The 21,637-nt window shown below is 47.2% G+C and overlaps 1 protein-coding gene across 1 annotated transcript; it reads left to right on the top strand.

Moving 5' to 3' along the window:
* Positions 1–9,697: 9,697 nt before the first annotated feature.
* Positions 9,698–10,738, top strand: SOX3 (SRY-box transcription factor 3; the record flags this gene model as incomplete). The annotated part of the gene is made up of 1 exon (XM_083371869.1): positions 9,698–10,738. The coding sequence occupies one exon, from the start codon at positions 9,698–9,700 to the stop codon at positions 10,736–10,738; it is 1,041 nt and encodes a 346-aa protein (XP_083227995.1).
* Between the last annotated feature and the right edge of the window lie 10,899 nt (positions 10,739–21,637).

Genomic DNA, 21,637 nt, shown 5'->3' with positions numbered 1-21,637 from the left:
ACAAATAGTTCTCGACTCACAAGAGTTCATTTGGGGGGGGGGAATGACAGGATCGTTTTTCATACTTGCAATCCTTGCGGCATCCTCACGTTCATGCAGTTAAAATTCAACTGACTCCTATTTATGACGGTTGCAGTGTCCAGGGGATCCCCTTTGCCAAACTTCTGCCCAGCAAAGTCTGTGGGGAAGCCAGGTTCCTTTAATTGCCACGTTGCTCACTTAACAACTGCAGTTAGTTTACTTAACAACCTTGGCAAGAAAGTTTGGGGTCCATTGTGGTCGTAAGTTGAGGACCACCTGTAAGAAGACCACAACCCAGGAAATATAAAATATAAAAAGTCTTTGAGATCCTTTCATCACATAAGTTTCTAGGAAGCAGCTGTGATGGATTTCATGCAGGTCCCCTGGGGATGATGGGAGATGTGCCCCCTTGCAACCTGTCCTAGCCCAAATGCAAATAGCTGGCCTCGAGGCAAATTCTTAACTTTCCTGCCTTATCTAAAACAGTTGTTGTTGTTATTTTGCTGTTCCTTAATTAACTAGGCCAACTTACTCATCACATATCTGCTCAAGTGTGTTTTATGAATGGATAGGAGAGAATTATAGAGTTAACTTAATGACTGGTTTTTTTAAAAAACAAACAAATCTGGACCATGAACTTGGCAACTGCAAAAAAAAAACACCACAGCAATTTTCTGTTTAGCAGCAGAGATTTATTTAACTGTCCTCATCTGTATCTTAATTCCTCAAAAACATCATGCACACTTATTACCCATTTCTCAGCACCCTCAATTAAAAAAAAACATCCATTTCTCAACATCCATCCTCATTAAAAAAACATCCATTTCTTATTCAACCCAATTGTTAGATTTTTTTAAAAAAAATAAAAATAAAATGTTTCCTGGGGTTCTACATCGAATGCAAAGGCACAATAAAAGGAATACCTGAATTCCTAACCTTGAGGAATCCCAGCATCAGGCAACTTAATTTAGGAAAAAAATGACTGAATTGATCAATTAATTAAAGAAAAAAGAAGGGGGGAAATATACTGGGCACAGATAAAAGAAAATACTAATGGCTCATTTAAATTCACACCAGTTAAAACTGTGTGTGCATGCACCCATCAGGGTAGCAATTCCCCATGCAAATGCTGTGTGCCATTAGCATTATGCAAGATTAAGTATCCAGAGGTAAGTGGACAGCCATCTGCACCTCCCCTGGAACCCTTTTGATTGTAAATGTAGTTAAAATCAACTATATTACAGGGTTCAGTTACCGCTGGAGCTCTCAAATTATTCTGGAGGGACATTGCTCCCACTTATTAAGATCAACCATTTGCTAAAATGGGCTCAGTTGGAGCCACGAACTGTATTTTTAAGGTTTTTGCATGGAGGCATTTGGCATTTCTGCTTGTGTTCGCTTGAGGACAATCTCTACCCAGCTGTGTGGTAGGTCTTGTGGACCTTCAAGAGTCGTGGCTCATGACAGCCAGAAGCACGGGGCCATGAAGTTTTCTTGACAAGCCTTGGTACCTTCTTTTTTTTTTAATCCCATTTATATCCTGCCCTTCTTCGAAGACTCAGGGCGGCTTACAATCTAAGAAGCACAAATCAATGTGCTTAGCAATAGCCTTCATTCTATGTACGGTATATGCTTGCCACAGTTGTTAAGTGAATCTGGCTTCCCCATCAACTGTCAGAAAGTGGTGAAAGGGGATCACATGATCCCAGGACACTGCAACCATCTTGCTGGTGACTTCTTCCTACGGCTAGGGAATTGGTTCCGGTTTTGCATTCATAGTGTCACCCTGTTGCTTCTTCTGGCGTTCCCTGCCTTCACCTAGTTGAAATTTCAGCCCTTGGTTTCTGTAGAGGAAAGCTACGTTAAACAGGAGGCACCTTTCTGGATGAACAATTTTATGGAACGCAATAGGGCGGCCTACAAGTTGTCCACACTATAACAAAGATGTTGAGATGCTAGAAAAAGTGCCAAAGCAACAAAGACTGGAGGCTAAAACATATGAAGAAGGGTTACAGGATCTGGGCATGGCTCCTCTGGCGAAGAGAAGGACCAGGGGAAACATGATAGTAGTATTCCAATATTTGAGGGGCTGCCACAAAGAAGAGGGGGTCAACCTATGTTCCAAAGCACCAAAAGGCAGGACAAGAAACAACGGAGGGGAATTAATCAAGGAGAGATTCAACCAGGAAATAAGCAGACATTTTCTGAGAGCGAGCACAATCAACCAATGGAATAGACCGCCTCCAGATGTTGTTGGTGCTTCATCACTGCAGGCCTTCAAGAAGAGACTGGACTGCCATTTGTCAGAAATGGTGTAGGGACTCTTGCTTGGATGGGGGCTTGGACTAGATGACCTAGAACAGGGGTAGGCAACCTCAGCTCTTTTATGACTCATGGACTCAGCTGACTCAGGAATTCTGGGAGTTGAAGTCCATGAGTCATAAAAGAGCCGAGGTTGCCTACCCCCCCCCCGACCTAGAAGGTCCCTTCCAACTTTTTTATTCTGTTCTATTCTTTATAAACAGCCCCCAAGGAAAGGCACTGGACTCAGGAGCCCCCAGGTCCCTCCAAAAGAATAGCTATTAATGGTTGAGGTTCATCAGAGCTCACTTTTATTGAGTTGGTTGATTGCTTTGAATTTATCAGCTATCCTTCTCTCCTGGCTTCCAGGTTTAGCATGTAGCAGAAGACTTCGGATTGAGGAAAGCCCCAGTTCCTTAAACAATGGTTTTATATAAATCTCAGTACAAGGAAAACCTAAAACAGAAAGGAAACTGCCCCTTTATGGTGATTGCAGCTTCTCAGATAAAGAATGGGAGAATATGGGGATTCCTTTGCCCTAGAGCAGCGTTTCCCAACCTTAGGAACTTGAAGATGCGTGGACTTCAACTCCCAGAATTCCCCAGCCAGCATAGCTGGCTGGGGAATTCTGGGAGTTGAAGTCCACGCATCTTCAAGTTCCTAAGGTTGGGAAACGCTGCCCTAGAGGGATTGAGAGAAAGCCCTAATTTACATAAGGAAACAAATGACCTTAGATCCAGAGTACAGGGCACTGGGACTCAAATTCTGGGGAGCCACGCAAGCACTTAAAAAGGCAGCACACATCCTGTGATAGTGGGCGTGGGGGGGGGGGAAATACCAGTTTTCCTGTTTTCCATCCGGATTAAAAAAAAAAAGATAAGGAAGTCATCCTTCAGGCCTTGAAGGCATCTTACCCATGTTTGCTTCAAAGCCATGGAGAAAATATAGCTTGAACTCATTTGCTCATTGGACGCGCAGCTAGGCTCGGTATAAATTTTTGTGGCTGAAGAGTGTCCGCATTGATGGATTGGTTCTGTTGGTTTATGGGGGGGGGGGGTTGCCATGTGTTTTATTAATTTGTACTTCGGAGGAACCCAGCAGGAGAAAAGATGTAGGGTAGGAAATGCAACAATTAAGAAAGGGAAAAGGTCAGCTTACCTGGATTTAATAGAGAATATTTGTAGCTCAGGGTTGAACTGTGGGGTCCTTGGTGCTCTCTGAGCTGGCTGGTTTCTTGGCAGGCATTTCATGACCCAAGTAGGGAACCTCATCAGTCCCAGAAAGGAATGGGGTTTGAGGAGGAGGACCACTGTGGGATCCGTGGAGCTCTTCTGAGCTTGGTGGATTCCTGGCAGGCATTTCATTACCAGACTAGGTAACATCATCAATGCTAGAAGAGAGTGAGGCTTGCAGAGGAGGAGGAGGAGAATGACAAAGGCAACAACTGTGGAATCTTTGGTGTTCTCTGAGCTGGCTGGTTTCCTTGCAGACATTTTATTACCCAACTAGATAACATCATCAGTGCCAGAAGGGAGGGGAGTTTGCAGAGAGGAAAAGGAGGACTGTGTAGTCCTTGATGCTCTCTGAGCTTGGCTGTTTTCTTGCAGACATCTGATCACTCATCTAGGTAACCTCCTCCCTGTTGGCTATCCTAGAACTTTTTCCATGTTTTTTCTCTCTCTCTAAAGTGCCTGGGAACCCTGTAATCTATCCACCTTCTCTATACAATCTCTTGGAATCCATTGCTACTTTCCAAGGTTGCTGTGGGTCACATGATACTAAGGGTGGGGGCAACAGGGAGGGGGTGGTCTTTGAGAAAAGGTAGGGTAGATAAGTGAGGAGCAATTGGGGTGAGTTTTCCCCCATGCTCTCAAATCACATCATTATCCGGCTATGACTTATTCAGCAAGTGCCTGCCATCCAGAACAGGGAGCAATGATAAATTGTTTCTAAACCTGGCTTCTCTATAAAACAAAAAAAAGCTCACTCAAAACAAACCCTGGCTTTGTTCAATGCCTGAACCCAGTTTGTTCCTGTGCGGTAGGAAAGCCAAGATGCATCCTTCATTTCAACCATCGCCCTCTCTTCTCCGGGTGATTAATTAATAGGAACAGAAGAATCCAGCTCCCAGAATGGCTCAGATCTTGGCTATTCTTTTAAGGATGCAACAGTTAATATTGGCTGGGCTGTGCAGAGAAGGCGGTTGTGTTTCCCCACCATGCCAGCCTTCTGCGAAATGAATGGCCGTAATTGAAAAAGCAAGGCACTACACACACACAGAGAGAGAGAGAGTTTACAGAAAGAGGTGTTGTCAAGAGCAGAGCCCCCCCACACACACACACACACTCATTCTCACATCCCTTACAGGCTAAGCTTCTATTGTGTGTCCTTGCCAGCTAATTTCTTCCCTGATCAAAAATCCACACACACACCCCACACACACACTTTCTCTGAAAATGTAGTAATAACTAATTCATCCCGTGGGCCTGCCATTCTGTAGCTTTTCCTTTATTTACCAAATTGTTATGTCTGCCTCTGCTCTTCCTCTCTGGAAAGAGAAAGAAAGAAAGAAAGAAAGAAAGAAAGAAAGAAAGAAAGAAAGAAAGAAAGAAAGAAAGAAAGAAAGAAAGAAAGAGAGAGAGAGAGAGAGAAAGAAAGAAAGAAAGAAAGAAAGAAAGAAAGAGAGAGAGAGAGAGAGAGAGAGAGAAAGAAAGAAAGAAAGAAAGAAAGAAAGAAAGAAAGAAAGAAAGAAAGAAAGAAAGAAAGAAAGAAAGAAGGAAGGAAGGAAGGAAGGAAGGAAGGAAGGAAGGAAGGAAGGAAGGAAGGAAGGAAGGAAGGACATTTTCTCCAGATAAGATAGATACATTCTGGAGAGCTTAAAGTTGTGAGAAGTCCCTGATTCTCTCTGAGCTTGGTTGCTTTCTTGCTGATGTTTCATTGCCCAACTAGGTAACATTAACAGCCCTTGGGATCACACCTCATTAGGACCAGCCCTGATGACATTAACTAATTGGGTCATGAAACGTCTGCATTTCAACCCTGAGCTACAAATGGTACTTAAAGTTGTGTCCTTGCCTAGAAATGAATCGGGTGGGGTGACCTTGAAGTTCTCTTCCTGAAAAGGGAAGGTAATTTCCTCCCTCTTTGAATGGACTTGACTGGCCGATGGCTCCTTCTTTGAGTCCAATGTCAACTCAATAAGTCAATACTTTTGATTTCTGTAGACCAAGCTGGTCTCAGGATCCAAGAATATTATATTATATTTACATTTATTAGACTTATATACCGCCCTTCTCCCATAGGACTCAGGGCAGTTCACAAGGTTTTTTAAAAAACAATACAACAATTACAAAAATTAAAAACAATGAAAATGATTACATTAACCTTGAATAAATAAAAATCCCAATTAGAATCCAATTAAAACCCCAATTAATACTCTCAGTCCAGGCCAGAAAGCTCAAAGAGCCAGGTCTTCAGGTCCTGGCGGAATGAGTGAAGGTCAGAATTTGTCAGAATGATAAGGCCAGCTTTATTATCCCAAAGGTGCTTTTTCAAACGGCAACCGGGCTTTAGTTTCTCCTTGAAGACGTTTCACTTCTCCCCCAAGAAGCTTCTTCAGTTCTGACTTGGCTAGACCTGAAGAAGCTTCTTGGCTGAGAAGCGAAACGGCTTCAAGGAAAAACAAAGAAAATCCAGTTGCCTTTTGAAAAAGCACCTTTGGGACAACCAGGACTGGATGACTGAGCATCTCCACAGGCAGACCATTTTCTTAGCTTTGCTTTCCATGCCTTGCTGAACACAACGGACTGAATTTACACAACATGCTGAACAAACTTCAGAATCGCCCAACCGACTACACCACAAACCAGTAAATTATATCACATGTCTTCTCTGGTTGTAGGACCTGGAACAGCATTCCCACCCCCACCCCCACCCCAGAAAATATCCAGATCTCCAACTTGGTAGCCTTTCCCCAGACTCTAAAAGACCAAGTTTCGAATCCAGGATGTGAAATCAGTCCTCTGGATCCATTTGTGAGATCTTTCAAAATATCGGTTTTGTCTCGTTTTTCTTTGAACCCCTGTCCATCACCTGGCAGGATTTGTTGAGAGACCGAGAGCGCTATAAATTCTTCCCCCAAATAAATAAACGGAGGGGGTTTCAATCCACTTCCGCTTGGAGGGACTCACCCAGGACCGTCCCTAGGCTGCTACCTTTCTAGCTGCAAGTATACTGCTCAAAAAAATAAATAAATAAAGGGAACACTTACCAACACAATGTACTGTATTTAATAGTCGGATGTCTTATTTTCTGTTCCCAGTATATTTTGCTCCCATTTCCAATTATTCATCCCTTCCAGCCAGGGGCCTCTTCTCCAGAACTCTCTGCCCTTCCTCAAAGGGGGGGGGGGGTTGAACTTTGCCTGAAGCATGTTCCAAAGAGGGCTGTTCCTTTGAAGTTATTTTAGGGGTCCTTTTCTTTGGAAGAGTCCGTTTGTTGTTTTTTTTGTTTGTTTTTTTCCAAAAAATAAAAGTGAAAAATTGGAAGCAACTACAGGTAGTCAAGTTACAACAGTCCACTGAGTGATCGTTCAGAGTTGCTCAAACTCCCAGGGCCCAAGTGGGAAGGTGGCGGGGGGGGGGGGGGGCGATAGGTGCTACCTGTAAGCGGCCCTGCTGGAAAGGAGCGACACGCGTCTTTTCCTCAGGGATCAGATCCTCACGTGTTTCCTAACCGCGACGCATCCGCCTGTCCGCTCCTACTCCTAATTTTCTCCGATCCTCCTTCCCGCTCCCGACCCTCTCCGAGATAACTCTTCCCACGGCCCCCCGATTAAATCAACCCCCGAGTGAAATTCGCAGCTACCGTTCCTCTAAATGAATTTCCCCGGCGAAATGATAAACCACGGGGAATAAAAACCCCGAACGAATAAATGATAGGCTTTTTTTTTGGAAATTATTATTTTTTTTGCTAGCTTCAACTCTTCTTCTCCCTTCAGTATTCTCTCCTTATGTTACGGGGTGGGGGGAAAAGATCGTGAGAACGGCTCCGTGTCACTCCAAACACCGCTTAAGTTTAATCCTGGCTTGTTGGGGGTGGGGAAATGACTCTGGCAAGATTCACAGGACCCGGGAATTCGTCGGCCCGGATGTGTGAATGCGACCCCTGGGATGCGGGGCTGCAGCCCTCCCTGCGACTGAGTGGACTTCCTCTAAAGTAAAACTGAATCCCCACCCGACCCCCAGTCGCTACCCCCGCCCCCCGGGAGAGGAGGAGGAGAGAGGTTTGGAAATGGCACAATTGAAAAGCTTTGCACCATACGCTACCCCCGTCGCCCCCCTCCCCTCCCCCCCGGAGGGCCCGGGAGGAGGAGGAGGAGGAGACCCTGCGCCTTTAAGACTGGCGCGCTCGCCTGAAATTCAGCTAGCTTCGCAGGTGTGGGTGGGGGGGGGAAGATGGAAGAGAAGTGGGGAGGCCCCCGTGATTGACAGCCCCCACAAAAGTTTCCTTTCTCTTGCGCTGAGAACCGCTGGGTGGTTGCCATGCAAACGGATTTCCCCCCCTTTAAAAAAAAAACCAACCCACCAACGCCGCCGTCGCCTCCTCCTCTTCTCCCTCCCCCCCCCCCGGTCTTCATCCGCAGGCAGCCAAATTGGGTGGTTTGGGGGGGGGGCGATGGAAGAAGGGACATTCAGAAGGCTGGCAGCGTGAGGGCGACGTGGGGGAGCAATGAACTCTGGCGTGCTTGGCTGAAGCCCCCCCCCCCGTCCCCTCAATAGTCCCTCTGTTGCCTTCCAGAGTTTGGAGAGAAAGCGGCCTTGGCTTCATTGAGGCTTGCTTATTCCGGGGGGGGGGAAGGTGGGGGCGAGCGGCCTTTTTCCCACGCGCTTTTGGGCAACCTGGCAGATCGAGGTGTTTTTTTTCTTTTTTAAAGGAGGTTGGGAAGCCAGGCCGAGCTTTGAGGTCACTGTTCTGTCCCCTTCCTTACACACACAGAGCTTTAACGCCCCCCCTCCTTGCACACGTAATTCTGCCACCACCACCCCCCAATCCTCCAAAAAAAAAATCCTCCTTAACTCTTTGCTGTGCTGGAAAAGGAGAAGGCGGCGCGCCTTGCAACCAACCTGGGCGCGGGCGCTTTCTTCTCTCCATTTCGTAACCCCCTCCCCTCCCCCCACCCCACGCACACCATTCCAGAGCGCTACCCTCCTCCTCCTCCTCCTCCTCGCCCCACGCAGCAAAAGTTACATTCCCGGACTTGGAACGAATTTTCTCGACTTTCTCATCCGTGGAAGGGCCGTTTCGCAGCTGTGGGAAACTCCGAGCCAAAATGGTCAGATTCTGGTTAGGGTTCTTGATTCGAATAAAGGGGTCCTTTTCATTCTTACTCCTCTCCCCGCCTCCCCACCCCTAGAAAAACAAAGTCTGGGGAAGCTGGAAAAAGATCTGGAAAGCCGCGTTTGGCTTCCCGGATTCTCCTTTAGGGATGTCGCAGGTGGAAAGTTGGCGTCCCTTTTAAAACTGGCTGGGAGAGAAAGGACAGTCCCTCCCAGAGAATATTTGATGTGCGCAGTGGAAAACTTATTTATTTTTTGTCCTCCGCACTACCTACTTCCCCAAAGAACGGTCGGAATCGAAATTCAGAGACAAATCAGCCCATCAGGCTTGGGAAACGTTTGTAGGAAGTAGGACAGTCCCTCCCCCCCCCCCCAGCCATTCACACAAACCAATGTGATTTTCCATTCTTCCGTTCGTGTTTGGGCTGCCTTAGGTGAAGGCAGAACGCTCGAAGCGGCTTCTATAACTCAGGATATATGGTAGGTCTCGGTGCACGGACACGCAGGACTCCTGCCTGCAAACTGTGGGCAGACCCTTTCACCCCCCCCCCCACGCACACGCACTCTACCAACCCCATCCGGGGTCTTCTGCTGCCCCCTCTCTGCTGCTGTTGCATTTTGGGGAGGGCGGAGGCGTCGGAGGGAGCTAGTGGCTTTCCTCAAAGTTTGCAGGTTTGGCCTGGGGTGGGGGGAGCCTCCTCCAGCGTCGGGGGGGGGAGGAGGGAAGGGTGCTGCGCTTTGATTGGTCGCCACCTCCTCATTTATAGGCCGTCAATCAAACGGCAGGGCGAGAAGGCCGTTGCTGGGCTGTGGGGGAGGGGGTAGGCTGGCTGGTTGGCCGGACTGAGTTTGGGCACCGTCGGAAGAGCCAGCCAGAGTCGCCGCAGCCGGGCCGGCCTGCCTCGTTGCTTGCCGAGAAGCGGAGACCGGAGCGGACCCCTAGGAGATTTTTTTTTTTCCCTTGCGGGGCTTTTCTCGTGGACTCGCCTTCCCTCCTACTGGCCGCCACGCTGGCGCATCTCCTGCCCGCCCCGGCGATGTACAGCTTGCTGGAGACGGAGCTCAAGCCGCCGCAGGGCAACCCCGGCGGCGGAGGCAACGGGGGTCCCGGGAGCGCCGTCAAAGGAGGAGGAGGAGGCGGTGGTGGAGGAGGAGGAGGCGGCGGGGCCAACGCGGCCGGCCCGGACCAGGACCGGGTCAAGCGTCCCATGAACGCCTTCATGGTGTGGTCGCGGGGCCAGCGTCGCAAGATGGCCCAGGAGAACCCCAAGATGCACAACTCGGAGATCTCCAAGCGGCTGGGCGCCGACTGGAAGCTGCTGAGCGACGCCGAGAAGCGGCCCTTCATCGACGAGGCCAAACGGCTGCGCGCCGTCCACATGAAGGAGTATCCGGATTACAAGTACCGGCCCCGTCGCAAGACCAAGACGCTGCTCAAGAAGGACAAGTACGCACTGCCGGGGAACCTGCTGGCTCCGAGCGGCGGTCCCGGCGGCGGCGGGGGGGTGGGCGGCGGCGGCGGCGGGGTGGGCAGCCCGGTGGGCGTCGGGCAGCGCCTGGACTCGTACGCGCACGTGAACGGCTGGCCCAACGGCGCCTACGCCGCCGCCGCCTCGCTGATGCCCGAGCAGCTGGGCTACGGGCAGCACCCGGCCATGGGCAACGCGCAGCTCCAGTCGCTCCACCGCTACGACGTGAGCGGCCTCCAGTACAGCCCCATCATGTCCGGGGCTCAGCCTTACATGACGGCCGCCGCTTCCAGCTACAGCATGGCCGCCGCCGCCGCCGCCGCCTACGGCCAGCCGCCGCCGTCGAGCCACGCCATGAGCCTGGGGACTATGAGCTCGGTGGTCAAAGCCGAGCCCAGCTCGCCGCCGCCGGCCATCGCCTCGCACTCGCAGCGGGCCTGCCTGGGCGACCTGCGCGACATGATCAGCATGTACCTGCCGCCCGGCGGAGACGCGGCCGACCCGTCCAGCCTGCAGAGCGGAGGACGCCTCCACGGCGCCCACCAGCACTATCACCAGAGCCCCGCCGGCCCGGCTGTCAACGGCACCGTCCCACTGACTCATATCTAAGAGCCCGGAAAGCGCCCACCGCCGCCCGCCCCCGAGCCTGACTGCTCGCCTGCCGCCCGCGGGCGCCCCGTCGAGGCTCCCGCCGCGGGGCTGCCAGGTTGCCGGCTTGCCGCCTGCGCTGGGAGACGCCGCCGACGCCGCTGCTGCCGACGTCTTTCGAGGAGACAAACCCCCCACCCACGACACCCCCCCGGTTGTTTTGTTCCCCGCCTGCGGAGAGCCACGTCGGGCAGACAAGGAACTTTTCTTTCTGCCTTTGGGTTGGTTTTTCACGAACGCGTAAAAAAAAAACACGAAAAACATGACATTTCTTGTCTGGCTTTCCTAGAAGCACCGACTGACTGTTTTTAAGAAGAAGGAAACTTTTTGCAAAAGGCGCTGTGAAATTGCTCTGTTCTTCTCCCCCCCCCCTCTCCTCCACTCCCCCCGTCATCCCTTTCTGTTTCCAGCACTCCACGGGAGGTTTTTCTCGGGTGGGGGGAGGGAAGGAAAGGATTCTTCGGAGGAGAGCCGACATCGTGTTTAGGGGACCCCCTTTTTCTGTTGCTGGTTTCCGATGCCCTTGAAAAGATTTTTAAAAGGAGGAAGGGGCGGGGGGGGGAGGGAGCGAGACTTCTAGGAAGAGGTCGGTTAACCTTCCTCGTGAAATGTTTACATGTTTTTATTTCCTCGGGTGGAGTCGTTCGTTCCCTCCCCGTGTCCCCTCCCTTCTCTCCAAGTTCCCCAAAAAATCCCGTCTGGACTCTTAATTTTTTTTAAATATATATATATATATATATAAAATAAAAAAAAATCTGTACGGCTTCCCTCGTTTTCCTAACCCTGGTGATTAACCCAGGCCATGCGGGGGCGCGGGGTTGGGGAGGGGGCCGGTTCGGTTTAAGATGAAGCGGAAAGCCCGCTATTTTGAGCGAGGGGTCTATGTTGGAGGGCGGGGTGTCTCTCTGCTGCTGGAGGGCAGAGCCTTGATCCTGCTTGGTTTACTTCGGAGTAAAGGCTGGGAGATCGGACGGCCGCCTCTGGGTGGCGCGATCCTTGGAGGTCGCAGTGCGAAGATCCGAATTTGTAAGACTTTGGAGAGAGAGAAACGGTGTATTTCAGATGTGAAATACGCACAGCCATAGTTGGGGGTGTCTGTGTCTGTGTGTAGAGGATATTTTATTTCCCTGACAAGAAAACATTTTCCCGACAAAAGTAGGCTGCGTTCTGACTTACTTGTGATTTCTCTCTCTCTGTGTGTGTGTGTATACACACATTCTGTATGTATATATATATTTCTGTCTCCTTTGCTCCCTCCCGCGCTCGGTTTGGTGGGCGAGCGAAATAAATCGTTCGCCGGCTCTTTTTTTAAAATTTTATTTTATTTCGCTCCTGCCGTGGTGGGCTCGGCTAGCTTTTGAAGAGACCTGCCTTTGAGAGAGAATTTGTAAAGAGACCAATAAATTTTACAACGGGCGCTGCAGAAGCGTGTGGGGGAGGGAGGGGGGGGTGCGTGGCCTTTCTTGAACGCCCTTCTGCCTCTGTTAAAAAGAAAAAGGGAAAAGTCCAAATTCGTGGGGAGGCTGAATGAAGGGCTCGGCGCGGCCGGTCCAGGTCTGGAGTAAGAGGTTTGTGGACGGCGTGGGAAAGAAATAGTCCCAGAGGCGTTTAATGGGTTTCGAAATAAAGCTGGCGAACTTTAATCTCTAGAGGGGATAGAACTGGGGTCCCGCTGGAATCGTGGCTTGATCCTTTCTTGTATACTCTTGAACAAGACAGGCCTGCGGAAAAAAAGCTTCTAGAGAGGTGCATAGCCAAGAAATAAACGCACTCCTCCGGTGTAGGGCGACTTTTTTGGGATAGGCTTCGCCACCCTAAATATGACACCCTAAATATGATTCAGCGTCTTCGGCTGAATCGCCTCGAGGATCGCCGCTCCCTCGCCCCGCCAAGATGCCCACCCACCCCTTTACCTTGGGAACAAGCCCTGGGAAGTTCCGCCTCCCGAGAGCCAAGTTTCGCCCTCTGGGAACTAGATTCGTCTTTTTCAAAATAATAATAATAATAATAATAATAATCTTCCTCTCAACGTATCTAACGGGCTGATGGATCGCTCGGTCGCAACTCCCATCAAGCTCCCAGCGAGTTTGGGAATCCACCGAGCTGGAGGTAAGCAAGGTCCAGGAAAGGAGAGGGCGAGGCGCTCAGCCGGGGGCGAAAGTCAGGATCGGAGGCGGTGGGAAGCGTCGGCGAGGGCGCGAAGACCCGAACTCCCCCCCCCCCACACACACACACAGTCCCGCCGCCGTTGGGGCAGGCGCGACCCCCGCCTCTCCTTTGCCTTCGGTCCCAATCCAGCAATTAGGATCCCAACTGATTCTGACTTGGTTTTTTGTTGTTGTTCTTGTTTTCAATCGCTCCAACATCCTCTATAATTTTTCCCTTTCAGGGATGCGCTGAGATTTTGTAGCAACCGGTTTTCTGGCTAACTCGGAGGATTCTGCGTAGGGAAAAGGTGAAGACTAAGGTTCCTTTTGAAAAGTCGTTCAGTTTGAGTCGCCGTCCTCGAACGAAACCCGCAGCACTCTTAACCCTGTTTCTAAAAAAACAAAAAACCCACATGTTGATTTCACGACCTATCTCTTATTTCTGTTGTTGAAGGACGGAGGGAAGGCGCGAGTTAATTCAATTTCGCCGCAAATCATCTTCTTTTTCTTCTTCTTTCAAAAGTTCCGAACCACAAACCTCTTTAGGATTCTGAATGCAAAATCACTCGGGGACGCTCCGGAGTGGGGAGTGGGGGGCAGTTGGAGTGTGTGTGTGTGTGTGTGTGTGTGTGTGTGAGATCGCTCCTTGTTGATGTTTACTCGGGTGTAATTTTTAAGGAAAGTTGGAGAGAGTTTCTCTCGCTTTTGCTTAAGAGTTTCTGCACCTGGCGGGGGGGGGGGAGTGTATTTTGCTTGACTGCTCCATTCCTCCCCGTCCCAATTTCCTCTTGTTTCCTCCCCCCCCGGGGGGGGGGAGAAAGGATTTCACCTCTTAACTTAAAAGGGAACTTTTGGGGGTGAAGGTAGACAGACACGAGTTTTTTATTTCACTATTCGACCGATACTTAGGAGACTTTCCCTTTTGTTTTGTGTTTTTACACACGTACGCACTTGTTGCTTTTGGAAGCGGCTGGTGTCTTTTCCAAGAACAGCGCCTCCGGGATTTATTTGATTTTACTTTCCCGTTTGTCTTCCGGGGAAAAAAAATCTTATTCTAAGCCAAAGGCGCGCTTTGGAGAAAAAAAAAAACTCGATCCAGAAGTGGAAAAACTGAATTCGATTTTGAGATATTTAGCCCCCTGTGTGAATCCGGCTGGAAAACCTTGAATCGCCATTTATTTAAAATGAAGTCAGCGCGAGATATGGAGAAAACTCCAAATTTTAAGTCTACGCTTTTCCTTTTTTTTTTCTTTCTGGCTCTGTTGTACAAAAGGTATAAAGTTGTTGGTGGCTCTACTTTACATTTTTTAAATGATATCTTTTATATATATATATATATTCCAAGCGCTTGGAGCCGAAATCTCTTCCCTTCCCAGCCTGTGTTTTCCGCAGCAAAAATTAGTGGAGAAAGACTCAGCCATAATATTCAACATGCAAAATTGTGATCAAAATTAGATATATATATTTTCCCTCTTTTGGGGGGGAGGGGGGAGGATTGAGGTGGGAAGGGAAAAAACATGGTTGTGAAACCCCAGGGTTCAACTCACTTGCAGAAGATTATTTATTCCATGTTTGAGAGGATGTTTTGGAATATTATTTCAAGAAACTCCCAATTGTCTTTCATTTTTTCCCCAGCCCAGCATTAATTCCTTTTGGTTAAATTCTCTTTTGCATGCTTTCTCTAGAGCAGTGATTCTCAATCCCTAGCCCCTTGAAAACATGTGGACTTCAACTTCCAGAATCCCCAGCCAATCTTATTGACTGGAGGATTCTGGGAGTTGAAATCCACACATCTTCTGATGGCAAGACTGAGAAACACTGACATAAGAGGATTTTAAAGAAAGTTCTCTATCCTGTCCAGAAATGCTGGACTACAACTCCCATCCAGTCCTGCCAGTATAAACTGCGCTGTCTGGGGAAGATGGGGCATGCTAGTTTAAAGTATCTGGAGGGTTTGGGGAAACATGCCTAGAATAATGAGGCAACAACTTTCCCCTTGAGTTTAGTGAACTTCACCTACAATTTTTCCTGAACCGTGTTCGTGAATCAAGAAATCCTCAAAAGAAAAAGGATTCTGGGAAGACTGTAGGTTGGAAAACATGGGTGTTACAGCATAACAGATAACCAGCCAATTTGCATGGCTAAAGCAAATCATGGATTAGCACATTGGCCTATTAGCATACAGTCAACATAAAGGCAGGGGGGGAGGCACTGTTATAACTCCTAACCCAGAAGGAATAAGGGTTTCAGGGGTGTTCCTTGAGTCAGTTTTTTTGCCACCCACATTTAAAATTTGGGATTAAACCCTTATTTCATCAACTTCTGTATGGGAGAGCAAAAACAGGCACTGGAGCTACTCAAAAGCAAATTGGGGGTTTGACACCCTTTCTCTCTTTGCTCCCAAGGACAATGAGTTGGTTTCATTAAAACACACACACACACACACACACACACACACAGAGAGAGAGAGAGAGAGAGAGAGGGAGGGAGAGAGAGAGAGGGAGACACAAGCACATCCAGCTCAGCTCCCAGGACTTTCAGACTCCGGTTTAAAGTGGTATGTTTTTTTAATAACTGAAAACTTGCCTGGCTGTTTGTGTGTGGAAAGAGACTCAGTGGGTGGATTAAGCACAGATGAGCACTGATGAGGTTACCTAGTCTGGGTCATGAAAACAAGCAAGCTCAGAGAAACACCCAGGACCCCACAGTCCTCCTCCTCCTCCCCCCCCCACCTTCTAGCACTGATTATGTTATCTAGTTGGGTCATGAAAACAAGCCAGCTCAGAGAGAACCAAAGACCCCTCATTTCAACCCTGAGCTCTAAATATTCTCCTTTATTGGAAACCCTGATTTAATTAATTCACATTGCACGGGCAGCTAACCAGTATCAAACCTAGTTCTGGGAATACTTAGGTAAGATCAGGTATTTTGATTATTTCTCCTTAAGGTTGATTATCTCTCCTTAAGGTTGATTATCTCTCCTTCACATGCTTCCACCCATGACTTATCTGATTCGTGATAAAACTGGATATACTGATTAACTTAAAATGGCCATTAGAACATAGATAAACTCGGAAGGGTGGGGTGTTTAGCAGACCATAGATGAATATCTGAAGGCGTTTGTGTGGTGTGAAGAAAAGCCATCAAATAATGATAACAGGAAAAGTTTTTAAGAATCTAATTGGTTTACTCTGCAGATAGGGAGAGGCGCTGATGTGATTGTGGTTAAATCTGCAAGTCACTTCGCACACTGACTTTGAAATTCATCCAAAAGGTATTAAATTGTTGTGCTAGCCCTTCCAATGTCAACTTTTTCATGTAGGTAGTTTCCCCGGCCCCCATATCTGGCTTTTTCCACATATATTGTAAGTTTGTCTAGAAATTCCCAGAAAATCCATCTAGGATTGATGCATTAATTCCTAATGCAATTTGGGATTATTTAACTGGTTGATTGATGGATGGATTCAATTTATACGGCCATCCACCTCAAGTACAGGGCTTGTTATTAGTTATTGCTTTAAACCTACATATGAGCTTATATCAGTAAAAATCAGTGGGATTTCCTATGTATAAACCACAATGTGTTCAAACCAGACCCAGCATGTTAGCCCAGAACCTAAATGACTCCAGTGACTGCAAAGAATATAAATTTTTGCATTTCCTGCCATTCAGTTAGAACTTAAGAAGCACATTTTCAAGGAAGAAGAAGAAGAAAACCAGTTGCCTTTTGAAAAGCATGGGAAACCATGACCTGGATGATGGAGGATCTCCATAGACACCCAGAACTGATAAAGCATTCTCACATGTTCCTCACTCAAGCCTTGCAAGTGTGAATGAATTCAGTGTGAATTAAACTTATCCTTTCAGTCTAGGCCAAGGGCTAGGCAACCTCGGCTCTTTTATGACTCATGGACTTCAACTCCCAGAATTCCTGAGTCAGCATAGCTGGGAGTTGAAGTCCATGAGTCATAAAAGAGCCGAGGTTGCCTACCCCTGGTCTAGGTTTTGTCAATGAGAGGAAACCTTAGTCTATTAAGTGACAGGAGTGACTCATGACCACATTGATCCACCCTGTATCTACCCTGCAATAAATTTAGAAGCCTGCACAAAGACACTTGAAGGAGACAGAGGGCTACTTCAACAAGGACGCTTGGAACTAAAAACCGAATTCAGATTTGCATTTCACACTTAAGCCATCATTTGCTCAACTTCTGAGTAAGCCACAATTGGTTTCATTCACATGTAGCTGTGAGCCACAACAGATCAGGTTATGCCACGACCCTTTGTGTAAATCAAGACCAGTATATTTAGTCTGGATGGAGAAAAGACTGAAGAAGGATAAAACGGGCATTTTTCAAATCCTTGCAAGGACAAAGATCTTGACTGGGTTCCTTCCGTATTCTGAGCCATGGTTTGTTCATGAATACATCATCATTGGTTGGATCCAGCCAACATTCTAAACCCAAAGAATCACATTGCCTAACCAAGTCGTTCTGTGTTTTTCCCCAGTGGCAAGATTCGAATTAACAGACAGTTGATCTAAAAAAGTAGGATAAATGTCATTGGAGTAAGAATAAAGTTGGTTCTTTGCCTAAAGAGATGCTTGAGAAAAGTCCTCCCAAAACCGCTTTGACAAACCAATTCTCCTTTCTGTTTTGAGCCGAAAGACTACTGATGAATCTATTGGCTTGACCAACTGAGCTATGACTTGATTGAACTATGCGTTCCTCAATTTCTCCAGGGTTCACAATATAATAGACTACAAGATTTACACTTACACCCTGGACTGTAAACAATCCCCAGTGGATTCACATTTTAGGCCGGCCAAAAAAATGTAGCAAGCTATTTTGTGGCTCAACCTCCTCTTTCGTTACTACCTCTAGGTGCCAGCCTACAAGCAGGCAAGTTGAGCGCCTGATCCGTTTCATTATTCCTGATGTTCCTCAAGACAGGAATAAATTGTGCTGCTGCAAGTCTTGAGTGCCATGTCATGTGGAGGCTTCTCTGAGGCGCTGAGCATCTTCCTTTGTTTCCTGAGCTGCTTAGCATATGCTCTTTCAAAGCCCCTGGAGAGGGAGAAGTTGAATAGTATCTTTTTGATGATTACCAAGAACCACCTGGATGTTCCCATCTAAACCAGTACGGGATCATCCCTTTCAGAAATTGCAGCTCACAGTCTGGGGTCTCCGCTGTGCATTATTCTCTCTCTTAAGTGGGAAGGACGTTACTTGGGGAAAGAACAGGCCTGCTTCAGGCTAGAGAGGGCTGGCTGATTTCTTCAGCCTGTTCATTATCCAAGTTGCTGGACAGAGGTTAAAATGGAGTCCCAGTCCAGCCCTGGGTTCATTCATTTATGAGATTTCCCTACCACCTCAAGCCAGACAGAGTCTAGATTTTCAAGTCAGGAAGATATACAAGATATACTGTTAGTGGACTAGGTGTCCACTAAGAGTAGTAAGTAAGTAGTACAAAGAGGGGTTCAATCTATTCTCCGATGCGCCTGAAGGCAGGAGAAGAAGCAAGGGATGGAAATTAATCAAGGAGAGAAGCAACCTGGAACTAAGGAGGAATTTCCTGACAGAACAATGAATCAGTGGAACCGCTTGCCTTCAGAAGTTGGTGCTCCAACACTGGAGGTTTTTAAGAAAAGATTGGACAATGATTTGTCTGAAATGACATAGGGTCTCCTGCTTGAGGAGTGGGTTGGACTGGAAGACACTGGATTGGGGATTTCTCCGAATTTCTCCAAGAAGAAGGGGTGCTTGTGGCTGTAGAATGTAGAATGTAAAATGTTGGGGGGGGAATCCTTCCAGTTGTCTTTCCTTAGGATTTAAATCTAAGGGAAATCATTGTTGGAGAAACCAAGGATGGGACCTTCACACAGTCTTCTTGGTCTCTGGGTGACTAAATGTTATACACCACTCAACGCAACTTCACTGAAGTTCTCTTCTCCTGGAAAAAAACATCCAAATTGCATCTCATTTTCTCAAGTATGAATGAGAACAGGCTGGAATGAACTTGCAGAACGCCTTTCTTCTAAGAAATGTCAGAAACATGGGGAGCTTCCCGAAGATGGGAAGCAGAGGAGGAAGGGTTGAAGCAGAGAAAAAAAAGGTTTCTGATTTTTAATTTAAAAAGTGTTGGTCTGGTATGGTGCTACCAGACTCCTCCTGATTTGGGGGGTAGCGCAGAAGAACAGGACCCTCTAATGTGATGGCACCAAGGGTTGTTTTGCTTTGCAAATTCAGGGTCCCAAATCCATCTTGGAACCAAGCACAATATTTCAGCAGGAGAGGGAGGAAGGAGGCTTAGCCTGGACCAAGGGATTCAATGGCTTGGATTTGTTTGTTCAACTTCAAGCATTTCTGCTCTGCAACTGTGATTGTAATGCTGGAAGAGCTGTCACAGGCTTTGCCTCCGCTGTGTTATATTTGTTGAATCAGCGGAGGCCTGCAAAATTCCTCCAGGCTGGCCTTTTCAACATTCAATGACCATATAATTGGTCCTGCGGTTCACTCAACCCTTTCTTTCTGCAGGAAAGCAGAATTTCCATCCAATTGGGGCCGTTTCACCTCCAGATCGGGTGGATTTCTGCAGCAGGAACAGAATCTGAAATAGCTCTTCTGGATCTATCCTCTTCTCTGAAAACTTCCCTTTCTTCTTTTCCTTTTCTGTTGAGCAAAAGATTTTTGCCTCCTTTGACTGGAAATTACAAATAACCAGAAGTACAGAATAACAGAGTTGGAAGGGACCTGGGAGGTCTTCTAGTCCAACCCCCTGCTCAAGCGGGACACCTGTCCAATCTCTTCTTTAAAACCTCCAGTGAAGGAGCACTCCCAATTTTTGGAGACAAGCCATTCCATTGATGAATTGTTCTAAGTCAGGAAATTTCTTCTTAGTTCTAGATTGGATCTCTCCTTGATTAGTTTCCATCCATGGCTTCTTCAGAGGCTTTGGAGAATAGGTCAACCCCCTCTTCTTTGTGGCCTAGTTGGGTGATGAAACATCTGCAAGAAAATTACCAAGCTCAGAGAGTACCAAGGACTCCACAATCCCTCTCCTCCTCCTCTTCTCCTACACCCCACAAACCCCACTCCCTACTAGCCCTCATGATGACACCTAGTTGGGTAATGGAATGTCTGCAAGAAAACAGCCAAACTTGGAAAGCATCAAGGTTTCTTCAAAACAACTTTACTGTGTGTGTGTGTGTGTGTGTGTGTGTGTGCGTGTGTGTAAAGTGTACTTACAACTCCAATTAACAGGCATTATCTGAGTCTGTTATTGGAATAAATATTCTAAAGAAATGTGTACAATACAAGTGTGATGCACAACTAGTGAAAATAATTGTGGGATTCTGTTCTGATATAGTTTAAGGTTAGCAAATAGATGGGTGATGTCTTCTTCCTTGTGGAAGTTGCATTTTCACTATAGTTTTTGACTTGACTGGATTCATTGCTTCCTTGAAGATCTACAGCTACATACACCAAATTCTCCTTTATAATGCCTTAATGCAATAAAATTCTCCTTCATAATTCAAATAGTGCAATAAAATTCCCCTTTATAATTCCTTAATGCAATTTTAAAAAGGATGTGAAGCCATTGATTTTCTTCTATCGATGAAGCTCTTTGATATTTTTCAATTCAAATTATATGATTCTTAAATTCCAAGAGAAATCATGCAAGGGGCAGAATTATGGAAATACCTCCCAATCTGAATTATAATGCCCATATTCCTCTGCTGGCATGGCCCCAGGTGCTGCAAGTCAGCAGCTCTGGAGTTTCAAGCCTGGAGAGGTTTTGATGGAAACCCATCAAGCTTCCCTTGATTTCAAGGGCTGGTTTTGAGCACTTGAGGAATATCTTCCAGGGTCACATGTTAGCATTAAAGGCCAAGTGCTAATGCATCCATTAAAGCATAATCTAAGGTGATTTGCAACTGAATGGGTGAACTATCCCTCTTTGGGAAAATTTGCACTTCAAGCCACTCCCAGTGATAAAAGCAAAACAGATTTCTGAGTCCAGTGCTCCCTTGGTTGACCAAGTTGAAGCTTCTGTGTCTAGAGGCAATCTACCTTAGAAAGACAATTGCAGAGAAGTCTAGTTTTTAGTTAGGTCCTGCTGCTAAAATAGGATAGGTGGTAGATTAGTTGTAGAATAAGTGTTGAGCACTAAGCGTTCAGGTCATCTCCTGATGTGCTGGAAGGAACACTTCTGTAAGAAAATAGTGGCTGGGGTTAACTCTACTTGTAATGCTTCTTCTAACATGCTAAGCTCCACCACCATCCTCATCCCCAAAACTTGGTTTGATATCATTGCGTTTGCTACACAGATCTAGCCATTGGGGTTGATTCACTAATCAGGTTTACACTTTGGGTTTTTAACACATGAGAAGCCATCCTTAACACAACCTAAAAATGTGATGTGACAAAGCATTTGAGCAAGACTGAGATGTGGGGAAAAGATGAACAAACCATGGTGGCCAAGCCAAGGCTAAGAGTCCTATATGAGTCCTATTGCTAGCTAAGTCACAATGTCAGCTTGATTTTTTTTCTTTCTTTTCATAAATCTCCTTTCTTCCTTAGCTGATGATTATAACTGGACATCTCGCCAGCTCCTCTGCCCGGAACAATTTGCGTCAGCTCAGGAATTCTGGGAGTTGAAGTCCGTGAGTCATAAAAGAGCCGAGGTTGCCTACCCCTGGTCTACACCGTCT

The sequence above is a fragment of the Vipera ursinii genome (genome assembly GCF_947247035.1).
Source record: "Vipera ursinii genome assembly, chromosome: 12".
Taxonomy (NCBI): domain Eukaryota; kingdom Metazoa; phylum Chordata; class Lepidosauria; order Squamata; family Viperidae; genus Vipera; species Vipera ursinii.
Note: the sequence above shows the minus strand (reverse complement) of the source record. Positions and strands in the feature narration are given on the sequence as shown.